The following is a 23,009-nucleotide window of genomic DNA, read 5'->3' on the forward strand; positions in this document are numbered from 1 at the left end:
GGGCTTCACTAGTTGTGGCTCGCGGGCTCTAGAGCGCAGGCTCAGTAGTTGTGGCGCACAGGCTTAGTTGCTCCGCAGCATGTGGGATCTTCCCGGACCAGGGCTTGAACCCGCGTCCCCTGCATTGGCAGGCGAGTTCTTAACCACTGCACCACCAGGGAAGTCCCTCTATTACACTTTGATGTTCCTGAATTGGTCTGTCCTGAGGGGGGCTAACTCAGGGGTGTGTGTGTGAGTGTGTGGTGTGTGTGGCGTGTGTGTGTGTGTGGCGTGTGTGTGTGTGGTGTGTGTGTGTAGTGTGTGTGTGGTGTGTGAGTGTATGTGTGGTGAGTGTGTGTGGTGTGTGTGAGTGTGGTGTGTGTGTGTTTGTGTGTGTGTGGTGTGTTGTGTGTGTGTGAGTGTGTGTGTGTGGAGTATGTGTGGCGTGTGGTGTGGTGTGTGTGTCGCGTGTGTGTGGTGTGGTGTGTGTGTGGTGTGTGGTGTGTGTGTGGTGTGTGTGAGTGTACGTGTGGTGTGTGTGTGGTGTGTGTGTGAGACTGTGGCGTGTGTGTGGTGTGTTGTGTGTGTGTGTGTGGCGTGTGTGGGGTGTGTGTGTGTGGGGTGTGTGTGTGGCGTGTGTGTAGTGTGTGTGTGGTGTGTGTGTGTGTGTGTGTAGTGTATGTGTGGTGTGTGTGTGTGGTGTGTGTGTGTGGTGTGAGTGTATGTGGTGTGTGTGTGTGGCATGTGTGTGTGGTGTGTGTGGTGTATGTGAGTGTATGTGTGGTGTGTGTGTGTGGCGTGTGTGTGGCGTGTGTGTGGTGTGTGTGTGGTGTGAGTGTATGTGTGGTGTGTGTGGTGTGGCGTGTGTGTGTGGTGTGTGTGTGGTGTGTGTGTGTGTGGTGTATGTGTGGTGTGTGTGGTGTGTGTGTGTGGTGTGAGTGTGTGGTGTGTGTGGTGTGTGGTGTGTGTGTGGCGTGTGTGTGTGGTGTGTGTGTGTGTGGTGTATGTGTGGTTTGTGTGGTGTGTGTGGCGTGTGTGTGGCGTGTGTGTGGCGTGTGTGTGTGGTGTGTGTGGTGTGTGTGAGTGTGTGGTGTGGTGTGTGTGTGGTGTGTGTGAGTGTGTGGTGTGTGTGTGGTGTGTGTGAGTGTGTGTGGTGTATGTGTGGTGTGTGTATGTGGTGTGTGGTGTGTGTGTGAGTGTGGTGTGCATGTGTGGTGTATGTGTGTGTAGTGTGTGAGTGTGTGGTGTGTGTGTGGTGTGGTGTGTGTGTGAGTGTATGTGTGGTGTGTGTGTGTGTGGTGTGTGTGTGGTGTGTGTGTGTGAGTGTGTGGTGTCTGTGTGTGGGGGTGGTGGTATTTGTTCACAGTGTTTGCCTTCCTCCAGCAGGCCTGGAGCCACAGGTGTTGCAGGAGCATGGTTTGTATTCTGTATCACTCTATTTTACGTGGCAGTTTCCTTGAGTTCTTTCCATGAGTGCTCATTGATGTTCACTGAGCCATACCTTTTTTAATCCCTTCCTTTTGTGATTTACGGCAAGTAGTCTTAAGACTGCTAACAGTTGTGTTTCTCTCCAGATACCTCAATATCCTTATTGACATTATGTCATTTGAAATTCAACCGATCAGTGTCAGGTAGATGAAGGCAGGTATTATTATGTCTCTTCTCCAGATAAGGGTCAGTGGAGCTAAGTGATCAGTCCCACTCCCATTGTTCACAGGTGGCACAGTGAGGATGGGAACCAGGTTTTCCTCTGGAACCTCATTTCTTATTCTGTGCATAGAGCCAAGTAGCTTCTCTAGTTTAACAGTCACACCTTTCCTGTAAGGTTGTGACTTTTAACGAGGGCCTCCCTTCGTTATTAAGGTTCTTTACACCTTCCAACTAACCAGTTCTGGTTAGGATGTACCTTAGATCTTAGGAGTGGAGCCAGGAAAGGTAAGATGGAAAAGTCACTGGCCAGTAATCCTGTTGTCTGTGTCATGATTTTGTGATGTTGCTTTCCCTTCTGAAATTTCAAAAGTTTCACATTTTATCTGCTTCTTAGCCTATCAAGAACAGAAAGTTTCTTCCCAGGACTGGCAAACATAAAGCTGCTCTGAGCTTTGGGCACACGTCCAGGCCATTCCAGAAAGCCTGCCTCCCTGGGATGCTGATAAAACTCTGCTAATAAGAGGGCAGGGGTCTGCCTCGTGTTGTATTGTGCTGTCTGTATATGTCTTTTCCTTCTTCTCTTTATTCTTCCTCCTCTGCCTTCATTTCTCTTTTGTCTGAAAATGCTTTTTAATTCAATGTCTGGGTTTGTAGTGACTTTTCAAAGCCTTCTTGGCGCTAAGCTGTGGGAAGGGCACTGTCACAAAGAGTAAAATGAATAGATTAACAACGCTAGTAGAAAATACCAGTCTGAGGAGGACAAAATGTGCACCTAAAGGTGAATCCAGTATGGATTAAGGTCCCCCTTCAGAATTCCCCTGGACCTTCCAAGGCTGCAGCTTTCCATGGAAGGAAGTCCTATACAACGTGCCCCATAGAAATATACAAGTACACAGAGATGTAAACAAGGATATTCATTTTGTAGTTGTAAGTGTGAGAACCTAACAATAACTTAACTACCTGTGCACTAGTAGAATACCTATATTAATTATGGTGTGTGCATGCAATGGATACTATGTAACCCTGAGAAACAGTGAGAGCTAGAGGTCCTGGCGTGGATGGAGAGGTGTCTATGACATACTATTTATGGGGGAAAAAAAATCCATGGTTTATACATATGACATCTACTTAAATATGTAAACATATCCATAGAAAAGTCTAGAAGGATATACTCCAAACTGTTCACACAAGGTCATGGTAATAAGATTAGAATGAAGGGGGGTAGATATTTTGTTGTTTTAATTTATAGATATTTGTGTATTTGTGATATTTACTTTTTTCAATAAATTGTTTTGTAATTTTAAAACTAGCAATTATGGGGGGTAAATGAGTAAATGACATATTGATATGTTTTAACATCTGTCTTTCACTATAATTTTGGATTTCTACCTGGGTTTCTTTTAGGTTATGAACTTTTGAGGTGTTATCAGGGTCATTGAGTTGCTGGTCTCATTGTTGGTTGGATGCTCTTTTAGATTTTTAATTTAGTGATGTGAATTATCATCCCTCCATATCTGTCTTTTAATCACTGTCATCGAAAGAGTATTCCCTCATTGAAATATTAAAAAATATTAAGTGAGTGATAGTACTAATTAAATTAAATCACCCTTCTTTTGAGAAGTGCAAAACCGTTCTGTAAGAGTCACCATAATGTATGCAAACGTCAGGTTTTCCTGAGTTCTGTGCTATCACCCCACCTATGTGCCTACCCCAGTTCTGGTCTCAATGCTCGTCAGTAAAGAAGGGAAATTATTCACAGAAAAAGTCATCTTCCTTATAAAAACGAAATAGTAGGATGCCGCCTCATCATTATCTTCTTCAATTCATGATATTTGGTTTTGGTGAAGAAAGGAGAAATAATGAGTGCCGTGTGTGGGCTCTCAAAATAATTGAAGTCCATCATTTCAGGGGGAGTTAGGGCTTCACCATATGAATTTGGGGGGCCATAAACATTCATAAATAACATGATGTGACAAGTGACCCGAATATTGAAGGTTCACTGACTAGAAGTTCATTAATTTCATTTTGCTCGTTCTTTCAGTTAATCCCAGAGCCCAGATTAATTTCTTCTAGCTTTCTGTGAGGGAATGAAACTTTTGTTTCTTTTTTGAATCTGCACTGAAGATTTAGAAAATACTGAATTATTTCTATGGTTTTACATGCCAACCTTAATTAGTGGTTTTATGTCATCTACTTCTGCTGTAGCTATGTGAATATTATCGTTCCCAATGTCTTCATGTCCATATTGGTGAAACAGTGATCTCCACAGCAGTGAAAACAGTTAATTTCTTTCCCTTCTGTGTTTGTACGTCAGTTCCAAAAGTTCAGCATTAGATTGGCTTTAGCTGCATTTCTGCCTTGATCACAGTCTAGCTCTCTGCTATGCACTTGAGACCTGTGAAGTTTAGACACACCTATGAAAGTCCAGGCGGCGGTTTCATATATACGGATCATTATATCTTCTCGTTTCTTTACAGTTCGTTAACTAAGCGAACAATTTGTTTGAAGTCTAATCAGATGGTAATTTTAAAATCTGCTAGACATTTTTTTTTTCAGCTGAAAAATTTTAATTAGGTCTTTCGCTAAAACAAAGTGTCCCAGCTCTGTCAATAAAACATGCTTGGATTAATTTAGAGTCCCTGTCATCTTCTCCGGCCATCGTCAATGGATGCACCTTGTTCCTGGGGCTGGCTGGTCATTAGTGAGGCAAAGTACCGTGTGCATGGGACACAGCCTAGCAAGTGCCCGACTCAGGAGTGGCTGTAAAGGCTTCTTTGAATATGAAGCGCAGGACAATAACACTCAAAAGTTGTCCTTTTTGTCAGCTGTTTGTCTCTTCCATTGAGTGAGGGGCTGCACCTACCTTAAAGAGAACAAGCCTGTGTTATTAGTAACATGAAAGGAGGGAAATGTGCTCCCATGATGACCCGGTCTCTTTTTGTGCCCTGGTCCTTGTTTCACCCAAGGTGGACTCAGCTGAGCCATCAGAAGAAGTCGCCCTCTCAATGAATGGCTTTGCTTATCAAGTTTTTCTCCTTTACTTTTCAAAACCTAACTTTCTACTCATACTGATTCTCCCACTGGAAACACATTGTCCTCTGGTAATTTGAAAAGTGAAAGGATAATTTTGTGAGGACGTTTTTGGTGCTATGCTGAAACCCTGGTGATCTTTGTAAAATTAAATTTACACATTATCTTTCCTAAACCTAGGCCCTTCCGTCTATCAAAGTTCTGGCCCACTGTCTGTTATTTCCTAAAATGTTATCACAGTAGATTTTGTGGTCTCTGACTTGAGTGAATCCAGAATTGGAAACACATAATCTTGTTGTATACAGGTTACTTTGAAGTTGCTTCAGGACTCACTAAATCTTCTCTTCCGTGTCTTTTTTTTGCCCTATGTGGGTTTTTCCAAAGTTTATGGTCCTGTTTTTGTTGGTTTTTTTTTTTTAACTTACCAGTCTTTCCCCAGCTCCCCAACCACCACTTAAAATAATAAAAGGTAGTCAGGCTGTTTTCAGATGCTTTAACTTCACTGACATTGCTGGGAACTTCTAGGGAACTATCCGTTGATCACTTGCCCAAGGTTTCCTGAGGCATGGCTGGGACAGGCTCTGGTGTCCAGGGCTGGTTTTGCGTCTCCAGAGCCAGTTGAGTGCAGTGACTTTCTGTTTTCTCTTTCTCAGTGCAATCGCCTCCATCCTGAGGGCCTGGCTTGACCAGTGCGCAGAGGACTTCCGAGAGCCCCCTCACTTCCCTTGCTTACAGAAACTGCTGGATTATCTCAAGCAGATGATGCCAGGCTCTGACCCAGAGAGAAGAGCACAGAATCTTCTTGAGCAGTTTCACAAGCAAGAAGTAGAAACTGACAGTGAGTACTTGTTTGATTCCAGGGAAGAAGCTAGATTCTGATCCTGCAAACCTCCACAGTGAGGAAATGTTCTCCCTGTACTTGTTGAATAGGAGGCCTTGGTTTCCTGCAGGACAGGCTGCTGGGGGATTGGGGGCTGTGGTAAAATTCTCAAGGTTATTGAAGTACTAATTACAGGACCTATATAGCATTTTAGAGCAGAGAAGGGGATATTCAACATCACCTAGTCCAACTCCCTCATTTTCTACGTGAGGAAACAGTGGCTCAGAGGTGAAATGATTTCTCAGGGTTTCCTTTAATACCATAAAGAGGACGATCTCCTTGATGGTCTTTTACCTTTCCTTGTCATCACACACCCTGCTGAATTTGCTCTTCATTATCTGCCTAATTGATTCCTCCTTCTAGCAAATGAAAACGCATCACAAACCACCACCCCCATTCAGCAGGCGAGGAATTAAATCCAGTTCTGCTCCTGTCCTCACAAAAGCTTGAAAAGCTCAGAAAAGATGTTTCTCCTTCAGCCGGAAAGCATCCCTGTAATCTGTCCCCTACTGGGGCAGATTACCATCATTTCGCATCTCTGATGGCCTCATCCAGAGGAAATTTCTGTGGCTGTTTTTTCCTATCTGAGGAATTGACTGCCTATTTTCAAGGACAGAGGAAGGACCACCACTGCAGGCCACGGGCGGCTTGGAACCATCAGGCTTTGAAGAAAGTCAGAACGAGGCTAGGGCGGTCTTTCAGTGTGACGTTTTATCCCCTCACTGGCTGCTGGGGGATGGTTGCCATGGCAGCTGACCCACTTGGAGCTTCTGACAGGCACTTCCCTGAAGTGACGCCTGATTTCCTCAGTGAGGGAAAGGAAATGGTTCCTCAACACCGATAAGGGAAGCTGCATCAGTGCCAAAGAAAATAACCTTAAATTCCAAACAGAACCTGTTGAATTTTTTACGTGTGGGGGACCAGAGAGGGGAAAATGCAATTGCATCATTAAAAGCTGACTGCCAAGTCCTCGGTATCTCCGATGACTTCATTTGCCGGGAATGTTTGAATACCAGGGGCACTCCTCCAGCTGCCGGACCTCAACTCCCTTCAGGGCCTCCCCTCCTGTCTTTGTGCTGGAGTGGATACACCATTAGAGCCCAGCTGTCCCCACGGGAGCTGCCCCTGGCTTCCGGCCTAATTGGGGAACCGGTGGGACCAGTGGTTCATTGTTTCCAACCGGGACTGGAAGGCCAGCTCATTTGGCAGGCTGAGGCAGGGGAGAACGAGATGGCCTGACTTTGGTAAAGTTTTTAGGCAATCCCAGAAATGAATTTTTTCTGTGTTTGGAAATTTTTAATCAAGAACTCTCTAAACTCTCTGTTTATTAAGTACAGGAATCATTACCGAAAAAGAGTTTTAGGAGCTTGGTTCCCATGTGCTTTTTTTACCCAGTTTCATGCCGGCAAAAGCAAACAAGCTCTCCTACATGTTTTCCAAAAGTGAAATCTTGCTTCAAGTTTTTACCTACTTACCACTGGAAAAGAATCAAAAGCAGAAACAGTGAAAGCATGGACTAGACCCTGGAGAGAAAGGACCATGTAATCTTCAGATACAGCAGAGTTGATCCAAGGCACATATCAGGCTGCTATGGAGTGTTGGGTGAATGAGATCAAGCCTTAGCACATATACTCCTTGGCTGAAGTGGGCCAGCCTCTGCATTGCAGAGCGACTGGGACGGATTTATGCACAGTGGTTAGCAAGAGGGTTGAGAGGCCCATTCTGAACCTTTGGGATTTCAAATATCTTATTCCTCCACCCAGTGAGAGAGGACCAGAATTGTGTGGAGGAAAAGTGGTGAAATCATGGGGTTTTAGCTTTCTTTAGCTCATGCTTGTTTGTGTCTCAGACTCCAGAGGCAGGCAGAGATCCCCTCCTTCCTTACCTGGTTGTAACCAACCCCGTTCACATCAGTACCTTCAACTCCAGGGTGAGGCGGCCAGTCTTAAATCACATACCTGTCACCAAAGTTGGCAGATACCCACGTGGTGCTCTGACAGGGGAGGTGATGTAGGGTCCACTCAGCACCCCTTTTCCCCTCGGAAACTAAGAAACGGCCACCCCAACTTGATCCAAGATGCCTAAAAGTCTTTTATTCTGCAAAGGCTTACAATGTAAACATTCTGGGGGAGTAGTAACGCCCTGATTTAAATGTCTGCTAAGATATAACTGAATGCAGCTAGATTTTTCTTCTTGAGAATGGATTTGACAGGCAGAAGAGCAAGGAGTGTGAAAGGGGATGAGGTTGGGGAACAACCCAGGAATTGGGGAAGGTTTCCCCGGAAGAGAGGCTAGGGACCCAAGGTAAACGTCTTCCAGGTCCACAGTCTTTCACAATGGAGACTGGAGGTCCTGTTCCATGTGCTGAACACTTATGCTTTTGATTTGGAGCCCTAGGTAGAAAAAATTTATTTTTTCCTACTTCTTCAGTCTGTATCCGATTAATTTGCTAATCGATGATCTTATCTCTAATAAGGCTCAGGTGAATTTAGCTTAAGGCTATCCTACTGCTTCATGCATACTTTTTTTTTCTTATTAGTCATCCATTTTATGCACATCAGTGTATACATGTCAATCCCAATCTCCCAATTCATCACACACACCCCCACCCACCCCCACCGCTTTCCCCCCTTGGTGTCCATACATTTGTTCTCTACATCTGTGTCTCAATTTCTGCCCTGTAAACCGGTTCACCTGTACCATTTTTCTAGGTTCCACATACATGCGTTAATATATGATATTTGTTTTTCTCTTTCTGACTTACTTCACTCTGTATGACAGTTTCTAGATCCATCCACATCTCTACAAATGACCCAATTTCGTTCCTTTTTATGGCTGAGTAATATTCCATCGTATACATGTACCACATCTTCTTTATCCATTCGTCTGTCGCTGGGCATTTAGGTTGCTTCCAAGACCTGGCTATTGTAAATAGTGCTGCAATGAACATTGGGGTGCACGTGTCATTTTGAATTATGGTTTTCTCTGGGTATATGCCCAGTAGTGGGATTGCTGGGTCATACGGTAAGTCTATTTTTGGTTTTTTAAGGAACCTCCATACTGTTCTCCATAGGGGCTGTATCCATTTACATTCCCACCAACAGTGCAAGAGGGTTCCCTTTTCTCCACACCCTCTCCAGCATTTGTTCTTTGCAGATTTTCTGATGATGCCCATTCTAACCAGTGTGAGGTGATACCTCATTGTAGTTCTGATTTGCATTTCTCTAATAATTAGTGATGTTGAGCAGTTTTTCATGTGCCTCTTGGCCATCTGTATGTCTTCTTTGGAGAAATTTCTGTTTAGGTCTTCGGCCCATTTTTTGATTGGGTTGTTTGTTTCTTTAATATTGAGCTGCATGAGCTGTTTATATATTTTGGAGATTAATCCTTTGTCCATTTATTCATTTGCAAATTCTGAGGGTTGTCTTTTTGTCTTGTTTACAGTTTCCTTTGCTGTGCAAAAGCTTTTAAGTTTCATTGGGTCCCATTTGCTTATTTTTGTTTTTATTTCCATTACTCTAGGAGGTGGATCAAAAAAGATCTTGCTGTGATTTATGTCAAAGAGTGTTCTTCCTATGTTTTCCTCTAAGAGGTTTATAGTGTCCGGTCTTACATTTAGGTCTCTAATCCGTTTTGAGTTTATTTTTGTGTATGGTGTTAGGGAGTGTTCTAATTTCATTCTTTTACATGTAGCTATCCAGTTTTCCCAGCACCACTTATTGAAGAGACTGTCTTTTCTCCATTGTATATCCTTGCCTCCTTTGTCATAGATTAGTTGACCATAGGTGCGTGGGTTTATCTCTGGGCTTTCTATCTTGTTCCATTGATCTATATTTCTGTTTTTGTGCCAGTACCATATTGTCTTGATTACTGTAGCTTTGTAGTATAGTCTGAAGTCAGGGAGTCTGATTCCTCCAGCCCTGTTTTGTTCCCTCAAGACTGCTTTGCCTATTCAGGGTCTTTTGTGTCTGCATACAGATTTTAAGATTTTTTGTTCTAGTTCTGTAAAAAATGCCATTGGTAGTTTGATAGGGATTGCATTGAATCTGTAGATGGCTTTGGGTAGTATAGTCATTTTCATAATATTGATTCTTCCAATCCAAGAACATGTTATATCTCTCCATCTGTTGGTATCATCTTTAATTTCTTTCATCAGTGTCTTATAGTTTTCTGCATACAGGTCTTTTGTCTCCCTAGGTAGGTTTATTCCTAGGTATTTTTTTCTTTTTGTTGAAGTGGTAAGAGGGGGTGTTCCCTTAATTTCTCTTTCAGATTTTTCATCATTAGTGTATAGGAATGCAAGAGATTTCTGTGGATTAATTTTGTATCCTGCAACTTTACCAAATTCATTGATTCGCTCTAGTAGTTTTCTGTTGGCATCTTTAGGATTCTCTATGTATAGTATCATGTCATCTGCAAACAGTGACAGTTTTACTTCTTCTTTTCCAATTTGTATTCCTTTTATTTCTTTTTCTTCTCTGATTGCCATGGCTAGGACTTCCAAAACTATGTTGAATAATAGTGGTGAGAGTGGACATCCTTGTCTTGTCCCTGATTTTAGAGGAAATGCTTTCAGTTTTTCACCATTGAGAATGATGTTTGCTGTGGGTTTGTCGTATATGGCCTTTATTATGTTGAGGTAGTTTCCCTCTGTGCCCACTTTATGGAGAGTTCTTATCATAAATGGGTGTTGAATTTTGTCAGAAGCTTTTTCTGCATCTATTGAGATGATCACATGGTTTTTATTCTTCAATTTGTTAATATGGTGTATCACATTGATTGATTTGCATATATTGAAGAATCCTTGCATCCCTGGGATAAATCCCACTTGATCATGGTATATGATCCTTTTAATGGGTTGTTGGATTCTGTTTGCTAGTATTTTGTTGAGGGCTTTTGCATCTGTATTCATCAGTGATATTGGTCTCTAATTTTCTTTTTTTGTAGTATCATTGTCTGGTTTTGGTATCAGGGTGATGGTGGCCTCATAGAATGAGTTTGGGAGTGTTCCTTCCTCTGCAATTTTTTGGAAGAGTTTGAGAAGGATGGGTGTTAGCTCTTCTCTAAATGTTTGATAGAATTCACCTGTGAAGCCATCTGGGCTTTTGTTTGTTGGAAGATTTTTAATCACAGTTTCAATTTCATTACTTGTGATTGGTCTGTTCATGTTTTCTATCTCTTCCTTGTTCAGTCTTGGAAGGTTATACCTTTCTAAGAATTTGTCCATTTCTTCCAGATTGTCCATTTCATTGGCATAGAGTTGCTTGTAGTAGTCTCATGCATACTTAATTTTAGGTGGAAGTTGAAAGCTAATCCTAACATTTTGAGGATTCTAAGTACTTCTTGAGAACTCTGAGGACTTCATCAATATTTCTGACACCAGAATGGCCTGTTCTACTCCCCAGAGCCTGGCCTGCCTTCATGTCCATTCCTTCCAGGCTTCTGATTATAAATGGCCCAGTAATTAAGAACTGCATAGTTGGGGTTTAGGAAGTAGTTGGATCAGTGTTTGAGCTGATCAGAGGGTTTGAGGGAGCCCCCAAATGAGGGTGACCCCCTGAATGTAGCCCAGCTTTGTTTCTCTAGACTTTGCCTAACCTGGCTCTGTCCTTGACCAAGGAACCAGTGTTTGTCCAGGTGACAACATGAGGCCTCTGAACTTAATAACGCAGCTAGGAACAAGCAGAGACTGGGAAAACCTCCATTTCACTCAGGTTTATTGTCCTTGCTGTTCTCTCCCTGTGGGTTTTCTAAAGGAGCAGCTCTTTTCTTCCTAAATTAAAAAAGTCCAGTTGGACTCTGTAAACAAGGTTGTATACAGCAGCACCAAATTACTAATTTTTTTCCACCTGTGAACAGATGGGTTTCCCAGCACCATCTCCTTCAGCCTGGAAGAGGAAGAGGAACTGGAGGGTGGCGGGTCTGCAGAGTTCACGTGCTTCTCAGAAGATCTCGTGGCTGAGCAGCTGACCTACATGGATGCAGTACGTCTTCTCTTTGTGCCTCTGATGTGCTTCTACTTAGAATGTGGGGAGTGACAGTACTGGTGGCCCCGGGTCACATGATTTAAGTCTTTCCAAATCCCTGAGAGAGGCTGTGCCTGTAAATGCAGAGTGAAGATGTGATTTGAATCTATCATCTGAATAATTCAGGCCTAAGCTCTTCTTACAATTCTGGGAGAAGGTGCTTTTTACTTGGCACTCAATACCCAGAGGGAAATAAGAATTCTAATTCTAGGGAAACAAAAATCTATCCTGTTCCATGGGTATTTCTCTCCCTTTAGACTCATGAATATTTCAAGATCCAAACTGTTTATTTGGAGGATTGTAAAGGGGTCAAAGTATAAGTTAGGATAAAATAAATTCACTGAATCCACATGTGACTATATCTGGCAGCTCATTTCCACATGTGCTTCCTGGTCTTTTGAAGTTTGGATATTTTTGTTAGCTGTACATATTTGGTTTCATCAGCCACGTTTCATAGCTCAGTGCTAGCTGGTTAAAGAAAAAAGGGCTGTTATCAGTGATCACAATGGTTTTTAGCTCTGCCACACTTAGCACTTTAGAGGAAGCAGCATAGAGTTTCCATCTAGTTAACATGCAAATAGATTCTCAGAAGTAAATCAGATAGTCTATATAAAGTAAATCCTGGTGTTCTCTGTTTTACACAAGCCCTTGCACGTCTTGTATTGAAATTGTTGTACAAATGAGAATCAGATTTGTTCAACAAATTTGTTGTTGTTTCACACACTGATAGCAGAAGAGAAAGATGGAAGACTTCATTGGCTATGACTTTTAGGCAAAGACCTGGAAACCAGGCTTTAAATCCCTCTTCCTTTTACTGTGTGATGTTGAATAGTTTTTCCTTTTGTATGTTTCTTAGTTTCTTCATTTTAAATAATGGGAAATAGAATAGTGACCTTGATGAGTGTCACAAGTACTGTACTTCTGTGGATCACTTTTCAGGTGGTCGTTCATATGCATTATACACAGTTCATGATCATGAGTGTCCAGGACGTACCATGGATATGATTTTGAGGTCAAAATAATCTTAACCACTTCTTCTAGATTAGTAGTACAGATTTTTACCTGGCTTTCCTTCCAAGACAGAAAAGTCAAAATGCTTTTGGACATTTAAATTTTCTTTTGGTCATCGTGTTCCATTTGTTCAGTTGAGCAGATTTAGAAGGGAACACGTGGGCTTTTCTGATCAGTTAATGTATTAATTATTTACTTTTTTCTATTGAAATGAACACCATGAGGCAAATCAAGTAGGAAAGGGTTATTTGTCCATTCACAAAGTACCAACTTACAGATGACATGCTTTGCCATATGAAATGTGTGTGTTGTCCTTAAAGTCAATTCCTCTTTTTTTCTAGCAACTATTCAAGAAAGTAGTGCCTCACCACTGCCTGGGCTGCATTTGGTCTCGAAGGGACAAGAAGGAAAACAAACACTTGGCTCCTACGATCCGTGCTACCATCTCTCAGTTTAATACCCTCACCAAATGCGTTGTCAGCACCATTCTGGGGGGCAAAGAACTCAAAACTCAGCAGAGAGCCAAAATCATCGAGAAGTGGATTAACATTGCTCATGTAATTGTCTTTTTAAAAATATTCTTTGGGTTTAGTAGATATGGGAGATTATGCTGCCATCACTCTGATGTTTCCATTTGGTTGAAAAGCAGTCAAAAGACCATATGTGAGGGCCCATGGGTTTTGTTTTTTTTAAACATCTTTATTGGAATATAATTGCTTTACAATGGTTTGTTAGTTTCTGCTTTATAACAAAGTGGATCAGCTATACGTATACATATGTCCCCATATCCCCTCCCTCTTGCATCTCCCTCCCACCCTCCCTATCCCACCCCTCTAGGTGGTCACAAAGCACCGAGCTGATCTCCCTGTGCTAGAGTTGATCTCCCTGTGCTATGAGGCTGCTTCCCACTAGCTATCTATTTTACATTTGGTAGTGTATATATGTCCATGCCACTCTCTCCTTTAGTCCCAGCTTACCCTTCCCCCTCCCTGTGTCCTCAAGTCCATTCTCTACGTCTGTGTCTTTATTCCTGTCCTGCCCCTAGGTTTTTCAGAACCATTTATTTTTAGTGTAGTTTTTAGTAGAGTTTTATACTATTTTAGTATAGTTTTTGTTGTCCTTCCAAGGTAAGAAAAAAGTTGCCTTTCTTAACGTGGGAGTTTATTTATTTTTCCTCTTTAAAAAAATTCGTCCCTTGCTCACTTCTTTCTGCTCATGGGCCCCTTCCGGGTGCAGTGGAATGTCTGCTTTTTCACAGCCTGAGTGTTGGTTCTGTGCCGTGTCCAGTAAATATCAACGGTGGCCTCAGTGTCAAATGGACTGCTCTGACAATGCAAAAGGATTATCTCGCACCCTTCCAGTACCTGGGAGCATTCTATTTTCTGCAGACTTGAAGAGCCAATACCTTCTTAGGATCTCGAATCTCTTTTCTAAAAGACTGAAATATACAGATTTCACATTAATCAAGGGCTTTCCTGAGGGCTTTATATCTGAAGTTGGAGGGGCAGAGTCTATTCCTAGGCCTGAATTACATTCTCCTGGGTGTCAGTCCAGTCTATGGGATCAACTCCTTCCATGCCATATGACCTTGACCTTCATTTATCAGCATCTTATTTCATGAGTGAGGAAAGGTGAACAGTATTCAGTCAGTCACCACATATTTCATGAGCCCCTAAATGCTTCAGAGCTACAATTTTATGTCCTTTGCGGACATAGATAAGCTAAACACAATTAATTTGATCCTACAGGAGCCTATAGTCAAACGAGGAAGCTAAGGTATACTGGAATTATCAGCCTGGGCTGAAGAGGAGTAGGGCCGTATGACATAAGTGCTGTAAAAGTGGAGGAGCAAGAAATCACTTCTGACTGGGGTGATCCAGGAAGGTTTCATGGGTAGGATGACATTTGAATTTAGCTTTGAATAATTGATAGGATTTTGGGTATTTGAAGATTTGGGAAGATTTTTTTTTTTCTCAAAAGAAGAAATTACATCAGCAAGAGCTATGTAGTTAACAACAATTTTGACAAATAATTATTATGTAAATATACTCTGTTCTGGGCTATGTGGGTCAACCCTAACCAAAACACATTTTGTTTTCTACCCCATTATATATTTTTCTCATTAAGCCCCTATCTGTGGGCATAAGGCTTAAACTTACACATTTTTGCTCTTTTTTTTTTTTCACATTCTCTTTTGTGGTCTTTGATTAAATAGCAAAGCCATAACTGTGCCAGAGAATTTGCTTTATTTTGAGTCTGTAGGTGGTCTGATACCACAGACTTTTTAGTACATGGAAAAATACTATATGGAAAAAAACAAAAAAATATCTTATGCAACTTTGACTTCTCCTATTCTGAATTGAGGTTATTTATCAACAAGTAAGAGCTACAGAAGAAGTTCTGATAGAGCATGGAATTTCTCTGTCTTCTTAGACTGATAAGAAAAAGTATTTTTTGGCCACAAACGCCATATCATTTATAGTCATCTACATGTCTCAAAAGAAAATAGTCTATCTACTTTTAATCTGTTCAACTGCTTAGAAAATCTGTAGCAAGCGTGTAGCATCTGTATATGTGACAGGGTGACTCAAACAATGACTTTGGCCCATATAAATATCAATCGTGTGTTTATGTGATAATAAGAAATACAAGTTGTATAATTTGAGATATATTCCAAATCCCATAGCACGTGCTTAAAAGCCAAGGGTCCTTAACTCTTGGTGATGCAGTTTCCCAGTGTGGAGCATGCTGTGTCCCTTGAAATTGTGTAGGTAACTTAATAAAATAACAAGACTCACAGGTGGTTTCCAGCCAAGATTTATTTTACTTTTCCTGCATTAATCAGTCATTTTCTATTGAGAGGATGTTTGAAAAAATGATAATTTTACATGCAGTAAATATTTCTGACCTAACATGACTGTATTTTCTTGGACTGGCCTTACTGCTACATTTTTACTTTTGTATCACCTCTCCTCAAAGATGATTCCTTTTCTAGAAATGGGGCCAGATGCCCCTTGTACTCCTTTAAACCCTTAGCTTAAGCCTCTTTCTGAATAATGTGTTCCATATGTTTATCACAATTTGCATGAAATATCTGGGCCTGAGTCCCTTTATTTATTGCAAGTTTCCTGATTTTTAGAACATAACTTTTGGATTCTGAACCTTCGTTGAACCATGCTGTCATGGGCTTGGTTTCCAGACTGACTGTAATTCAGAGTGGGAGCTTTCTCTCTCTCCTTAGCTTTCTCTCTCTTTCTTTTTAAATAAAGGGAAAGCATTGAGGCGTTTAAAAAGCGTGGGCAGGACTTTTGTAAAGAACTTTGGCATTTACTCTAAGAAAATGTTGTGGGGTTTGTTTGGCATAGTAATGTTAAGTAGCCAGATTTGGGGGCGCCAAGTCAGAGAATGCCACTTTTCCTTCACAGTCAGGACTCGCGTGACTTCATGAAGTGATCTTTCAAGCGACGTGCATTTATGCCCAACCACCCTGGGTCCTCTTGCCCCAGATGTTCTGCACGAAGCCCAGCCCATGCTCACACAGTGCACTCGATAGTCAACGGTGGATGTAGTACACTCCCCCATACGCCTGCACACGGAGCATCTCCTTGGGCATAAGGCACTGTCCACTCTCTCGAGGCTGCCACCTTCCCCATTCTGGCCGCAAATGGGACCCTCTCCCTGACTGTTTCGCTGTCCCCTGCCATTCATTCAGCAGGACTTTGACTTCAGGGTCGCTGCCTGCTGATGCTATAGACTCTGAATGGTAGCTGAAGTTTCAGGATCAGGCAGTCAGTCTTTCTCCTTCCCCAGAAAATGACATCCAGAATGTTTCCTGTTCTCTTTCTATTTTGTTTGAAAACGCTGCCAAAGGGAATTTTATTTTAAAAGCCCAAGTTATTTTGGAACCATTGTAAGTACCAAGGTGTTTCTGAATGTTTATGATTGCGGCACAAGCCCATTTGAAACCGAATGGATGTGTATAAAAATATTCCCTCTTGGCTAAGAACATAAAAGCCAAAGTTCAACTTGTGGTGAGTTTTTATTGCCAAGTTATATACCCCTCTCTGGACAAGGGTTGGTCATGAGATGTTTGATAGCATCTGACCTCGAAGCAGCTGCTGCCCGGTTCACTTTGTGGGTCTGAAGGATACAGTCATCTTTCATGTGTATTTTTAGGGCATATGTATGCTTTCTTCAGAAGAAAGTTTGCTTTCTCTAGCAAAGCTCTGTAGACTCACCTCCACTCATGTTTTTACTGGGAAAGCTGGAAACTATAAAACTGTAACAACAACACAGAAAATACATTAAAGGGAGAAAAACAAGCGTTCAGGGCCAAAATCTGTAAAGTGTTTCAGTGACTGGGGTGGGAGCAAAGGAGCCACTTTTTGATGTTCAATATTTATACAGCCGCCTATTTAGTGGTAAGAGTTCATGGCAGCTGTGCTACCTCTAAAACAGGAAACCACCAACTCACTGTTTTATTGATATTTAAATGCCTTGTATGTTTTAATCACTCTCCCTACAGGAATGTAGAATCCTGAAGAATTTCTCCTCCTTGAGGGCCATCGTTTCGGCACTGCAGTCCAATTCCATCTATCGGTTAAAAAAGACTTGGGCCGCGGTGCCAAAGTAAGTTCCCAAGTGTTCTGCTCTGCTTTCTTTGGCTGGGCTGATTCGTTGCTGCATAAATGGTGTGGGTCCTCATTTTCAAAGCTCATATTATATAACTAGAGAAACATCTTTGAAAGCCTCTGTGTGTTCCAGGCAGGGTGTGTTTTACACATCATCATGAATGAGTTTTGAGGCAGGGCTGCTGCAGAAATCAAACTCATTCTCGAAGGGTACCAAAGCCAAGATGATTGGCTTTGGGGATGATTTTAAGGATGTGCATATTATCTGGGCTTTGAGGGATAAGGTTGTGGAGTGATGAAGTTACAGCAATTTGCCATTAGTTCTGGTTATTTTTCAGCCACATTCCAAAGCCCTAAGCTGTTCCAAGCTGTGAGGGATAGTGTGTGCAGATAGGACATTAGTTCTTGCTATTCAACGAGAATCCACTTAGTTTGTTTCTGCTTCCGCCTATTAAAAGCTATCTTAATGATATTAAAAACCTCTAAGTATTCCTTCCTAGGTACCTGACTAAAAGTGATTAACTGCCCACATCCTGTATTGTGTTTTTCTTCACATTTCTTGCCATAACCTTTGGAACAATGAACAATTGTGTCCTTCCTTACTGTTTCACTGTCGCTCTCGCCCCCATGTCCAGAGCTTCACTGAACTCTAGACCAGAGGGCTTTTTGCAAAGGAGGGAAGAGTGAGTGAGGAGGCAGTTCTGGTCCCCCATGAGTACAGATTTAGATGCTGGGGCATGTGTCGTGACTACAAACTAGGTCAGCTACTTTCAACAAAGTCTCTCTCGGTTTGCACTAATCAAGAAGTCAGGCCATAACAGGGGAGGATGCATGAACTGTTTATAACCTATATTGTATGCAGCACAGTCTATACTGTGTGTAGTGCAGTCTGTGCCGTGTGAGGCACTGTCAGTTCCAGTCGGGAGCCAGGCCAGCTTGCTCCCCAGGCAGGCCTGCCTTGTGCATTTGGTGGGCTCTGTCCTTAGAGTGGAAGGTCTAGGTACTCAATTTCATCAACTCACTCAGAGCTGCGTAAGCCTGAAGGGACTGACACTACCCAAACTCAACAGAGATCCAGATTGGTAAACCGGAGTTTCGTAGATTTGTGCTGAAAAAGGGGTGCCAGAGTGTTCAACCTACTGGTAAGCTCACATTCTCTATCAGAGGAAAGGCTGCTTAGGGGAAGTCACGTTATTTATTATATAATTGTTTGATGGGTTTTGAAGCAGGTGATCTTATTGCCTGGTGTTATAGATCTGCAGACGCCTCAGCCACTTGGACTCCAGAGCTCGTGTTCTGTTACCTCTCAGGAGAAAAAGTGGCAGATAGGCTTTTCAAAGTCCAGTGCAATTTTCTCGATTACCACTCTTTTCTTGGGTTCTTTCTCCTCTTCATTAGTTTGAATGAAGAAGGTGACTCTGTGTGAGAGATTAGTTAATTGATGTTCCTCTGCACAGGAGTCCTAGGAAAGATAAGGATCATATAAAATCATTTAGATGTTAGGCCCTGGCGAAATATGATGGGAAAATCAGATGCGTACAGCATCCCCATCCTCAGCACCCCAGCCCCACTCCTTCGTCTCATCACTGCTCCTCAGCTGTGGTATCAGCAACAACGGGACAGTCAGGGGCTAAAATGAAGACTTGCCCCACTGCACCCTTCTCTGGTGGCACTGAAAGGTAATCCTTTCTTTCCTTGGTGGTTGATAAGTAGAACACTATAGAAAGTCACTTAGCCAGGCAAAGATTTCTACCATAGCAAATCTGAGGCTAAAACACAAGTAAAAAACTTAGCGGACTTGTTTCTTCATCTCTTTGGTTACCATATGAGAAGGTCCATTCTTCCAGCTGGCTTTTTTTTTTTTTTTACATCTTTATTGGAGTATAATTGCTTTACAATGGTGTGTTTCTGCTTTATAACAAAGTGAATCAGTTATACATATACATATGTTCCCATATCTCCTCCCTCTTGCGTCTCCCTCCCTCCCACCCTCCCTATCCCACCCCTCCAGGCGGTCACAAAGCACCGAGCTGATCTCCCTGTGCTATGAGGCTGCTTCCCACTAGCTATCTACCTTACGTTTGGTAGTGTATATATGTCCATGCCTCTCTCTCGCTTTGTCACAGCTTACCCTTCTACCTCCCCATATCCTCAAGTCCTTTCTCTAGTAGGTCTGTGTCTTTATTCCTGTCTTACCCCTAGGTTCTTCATGACATTTTTTTTTCTTAAATTCCATATATATGTGTTAGCATACGGTATTAGTCTTTCTCTTTCTGACTTACTTCACTCTGTATGATAGACTCTAGGTCTATCCACCTCATTACAAATACCAGCTGGCTTTTGTATTTAAGAAACACCGCAAAACAAACCTCAAAGCCCTATTCTTTACAACATGGGTGTCTGGTTTGTGTCTTCATTGGTTGGTGGGTTCATATTTTAGCAGGGCTGCTGGAGAAGTATCACAGTTCCCGAGAGAAGCCACTTGCATATCAGCTCTATATAGTTTCTATTGCTAACTTCAAGGAACAGGGTTAAGAGATTTTATTCAGTTATTGCTTTCCTGATGACCCTTTATGTTAATAACTTTCAGTGGACAGAGAAGACATCTATTTCTTTCTGTTTATTTAGGCCCACATGCAATTAAGTTCTTAATGAGTTTTTCCAAAATATAAATAGCTTTAATGATTTTCTTAATTCTAAGAGTAATACTATACTCATTGTAAGACACGTAAGTTCTTAGTAATGGCTTTCGCACAATAATGAAAGTGTTGCATATAGAATGACATTGCCTCTGTTAATTCTTTGCCTTCAGATCATCCTCTCAGTAACCCTGGAGGGGTGTAGAGAAAAGTGTGAGGCCCATGGAGACGTAGTGTACCAGGGAGGGGCAAGGGAGGAGTAGGTGCTTCACATGTGTGATCGTGGTGACCTTCACAGCCATCCTGCGAGGGGGCTGTCACTGTTTCCGTAGTGCAGATAAGAAAACTGAAGCTCAGGAAAGTTGAGCAACTTGTCTAAGATCACTTAGGGAGTGAGTGGCCGAGTTGGGATTGGAACCCATCCCCTCTGACTCCAGAGCCCGTTCTGGTTCCACCATCTACTCTGACTCTAAGAGGTTCAGGAAATTTGGGTTCTGTACTGCAGCTCTCAGCAGTTAGTAGTGGAAGCTCAGACAAATCCCCAACCCTGGCATCTTCATCTCTCAAACGAGGGGACTGGCCAAGAAGAGTTCTCAGGTCCTGTAGGGCTGTGGGTGTGTTGCTAAGAGAGAATTTTTTTTAACTTGCCGAAGAGAACATGTCCCAATTAGACAACTTAATACCCCAGTTTAACGATCTTTTTTTATGATTATAACATGCATGTTTAGAAAATATCCCTCTCTTCACACAGGTGATCATGTCTACCTGTTAAAAAAAAAAAAAAAAAAAAAGCCACCCTGCATGAGAAAGGTCATTGGCTTTGTCTGTGCTCATGTAGCCCTCCCCTCTGTAGCCAGAGGTACTGAGGGCACCTGGGCCCAAGGTGTGGGACTTTTACTAATCTTCATTTCTTAATGTTTTCTTCATTCCTTTGTAGGGACCGAATGCTGATGTTTGAAGAACTTTCGGACATCTTCTCAGACCATAATAACCACCTGACCAGCCGGGAGCTACTGATGAAGGTGAGGGCGCTGGGTTGTACTGTGCTGACCGCTCTGGCATCCGTTCAACGGAAGGGTAGCTTGAGGGCTCCTTGGATGCCTGCAGTCCCTTGAGAGAGGCTACAGGGACTGGAAGGCAGGACTTTTGGTTTTTATGCCAAATCGAAGAAGCCTGAGGCTGAGAAAATTCAAAGTCCAGCTCCTCAGCTTCACTGCGACGCAACCAGATTGTGAAATTTGCATTGCTGCCTGTAGCTCCTCAACAAGCTGCCCTGGAAACACTGAGTGCTGGCAGTGAGGTGGGTGAGAGAGCATGGAATCTCCTTCTCAGCAAAACAGCTTCTAGAAGGACAGGGGCAAAGCCTGCAATTCTACATCCTTTATTTGCACGAGATTGCACAGCCAGTCCGTCAGCAGTATTTATCGAACACCAGATGAGTGCTGGCTTCTGAACGGCACGCTAGGTAAAGCTACAGCTCGGTTCATTTTCTTTCTCTAGATGTTTGTTAAACATCTGATATTTGTAAAGCATTTGACCGGCCTCTGGGAGTATGAAGAAGAACACAGACCCTGTTTTCAGGAACTTACCTGCTGGTGGGTGGATATAGACACTAAACAAGAACGAGTAGTCAAAGAAAGGTACAAAGATAGGTTGTGAGCAATCGTCAGAGGGGGACATAGACCAGATATTATCTTCACGGCCTCTCTATAAAGTAGATTTTATCCTCCTTATTTTGCAGCTAGCCAAGCCTCAGAGAGGTAAGGAACAAACCCGAAGTCCCACACATCTGGTAGGTGGTGGAGCTAGAATGTGAGTCCAGCCTGGTGAGACTGTAAAGCCAGTGCTTTCATCACTTAGGCATAAAACTGTTTCTTCTGACCACTTGGGAGTAGGAGGCAGGGTATGTCATGTGAAACTTCATGGAGAAGGAAAATAAGTTGGTAATTCAGTTAATCCTGATTGGGCATTCACTGTGTGCTGGGTGAGGGAGGTACAGCCGTTCTGAAGGCAGCCTCCAATCTTAAGGAGACTGCAGTCTCATGGGGGAGGCGAAGTGGGCAATTATGAAAAAAAAACCCCAAACCAAAAATAAAAACAAAAAAACTATGATATGTGCTACCATAGGAGGAAGCCCTGAACTGGGCTGTTAGAACAGAGGACCCTTGTCCTTAGTCTCCTTTTCTGTGAATTGGAGATGATAATAGTACTATTTAGTCTACTGATCTCATGGAATTGTTTTGAAGATTGACTAAGGAAATATTTGAAAGCCATGTGCAAATGTCAATTTTTTTTTAGTATTTCGCAAGCTATCTACATGTGAAACCAAAGTATGCATAACAAATGAAAATGAAGAAAGTATAAGTGATACATGTAAGCTTACAGTAGACACTTGGAGTAGGAATGAGAGTCAAGTGGGGATGGGGTTACTTAGAAAAGGTATCAGTTGATAACTGTTAGGTTAGTCGTTCCTGTAAGAGCATCTGTTACGGTCTTCTTGACTGTTCTCCTCCTAAGTCCTGCTTCTCTTCCTTCATGTCTCAGTGAGGACTAAATTTCTGCTTGAATCCTTCCTTGACACCCTCAGGTCTGATTAGGCCCCTTCCCATGTCCTCCAGAAGCCCGTCATTCCTCTGTCCTAACACTTATCATATGCTCCATTGGAATCGCTTGTGCATTTCACCTGTCTCCCTGCTGGCCTGTAAGCCTCTTGCAGGCAGGGCCTTTTTCACTGTTATGTCTCTAATGCCTAACACATTGGGCATGTAGCAAGTGTTCAGAAACTGACATCCATTGATGGACCTCCTAATTCACAGGACTTTAACAACTTGCCCACTCTTAGCCCTTCCTGGCGTAGATGATGTGAGCAGGGCAGGCTGTCTGCTGTCTGACTTTGGATTAGGCTCACCTGATGAACTGCACACTAAACAATGCTTGGCTTGCTGAGGTCGTGTTACTCCCTGCTTCACATCCCCTTGGATTTGCAGACTTTAAATGGAAACTCATCTGGCTGGAAGGAGATGGCTTAGTGGTCTCCCTGTCAGTAATACAAAGCTGGACTAATTGGAGCCACACATTCAAATCCCAATAGCTCTGAGTCATCCTTCCGAAGCAGATAAATCGAATACTGTGCAGCTCATTGCCTGGTGGCCGTCTTCTGGCT

At 42.5% G+C, this 23,009-nt stretch overlaps 1 protein-coding gene across 3 annotated transcripts in view; it reads left to right on the top strand.

Moving 5' to 3' along the window:
- The window catches only part of RGL1 (ral guanine nucleotide dissociation stimulator like 1), a 280,952-nt gene that overhangs the window by 222,249 nt on the left and 35,694 nt on the right, over positions 1 to 23,009 (top strand). For all 3 annotated transcript variants that reach the window (XM_032645598.1, XM_032645617.1, XM_032645607.1), the window contains 5 exons: positions 5,313 to 5,497; positions 11,399 to 11,523; positions 12,918 to 13,133; positions 17,102 to 17,205; positions 20,784 to 20,868. In XM_032645598.1, coding sequence (XP_032501489.1) covers positions 5,313 to 5,497; positions 11,399 to 11,523; positions 12,918 to 13,133; positions 17,102 to 17,205; positions 20,784 to 20,868 — 715 coding nt within the window. The remainder of the gene's footprint in view (positions 1 to 5,312; positions 5,498 to 11,398; positions 11,524 to 12,917; positions 13,134 to 17,101; positions 17,206 to 20,783; positions 20,869 to 23,009) is intronic.

The sequence above is a fragment of the Phocoena sinus genome, chromosome 1, assembly GCF_008692025.1.
Source record: "Phocoena sinus isolate mPhoSin1 chromosome 1, mPhoSin1.pri, whole genome shotgun sequence".
NCBI lineage: Eukaryota > Metazoa > Chordata > Mammalia > Artiodactyla > Phocoenidae > Phocoena > Phocoena sinus.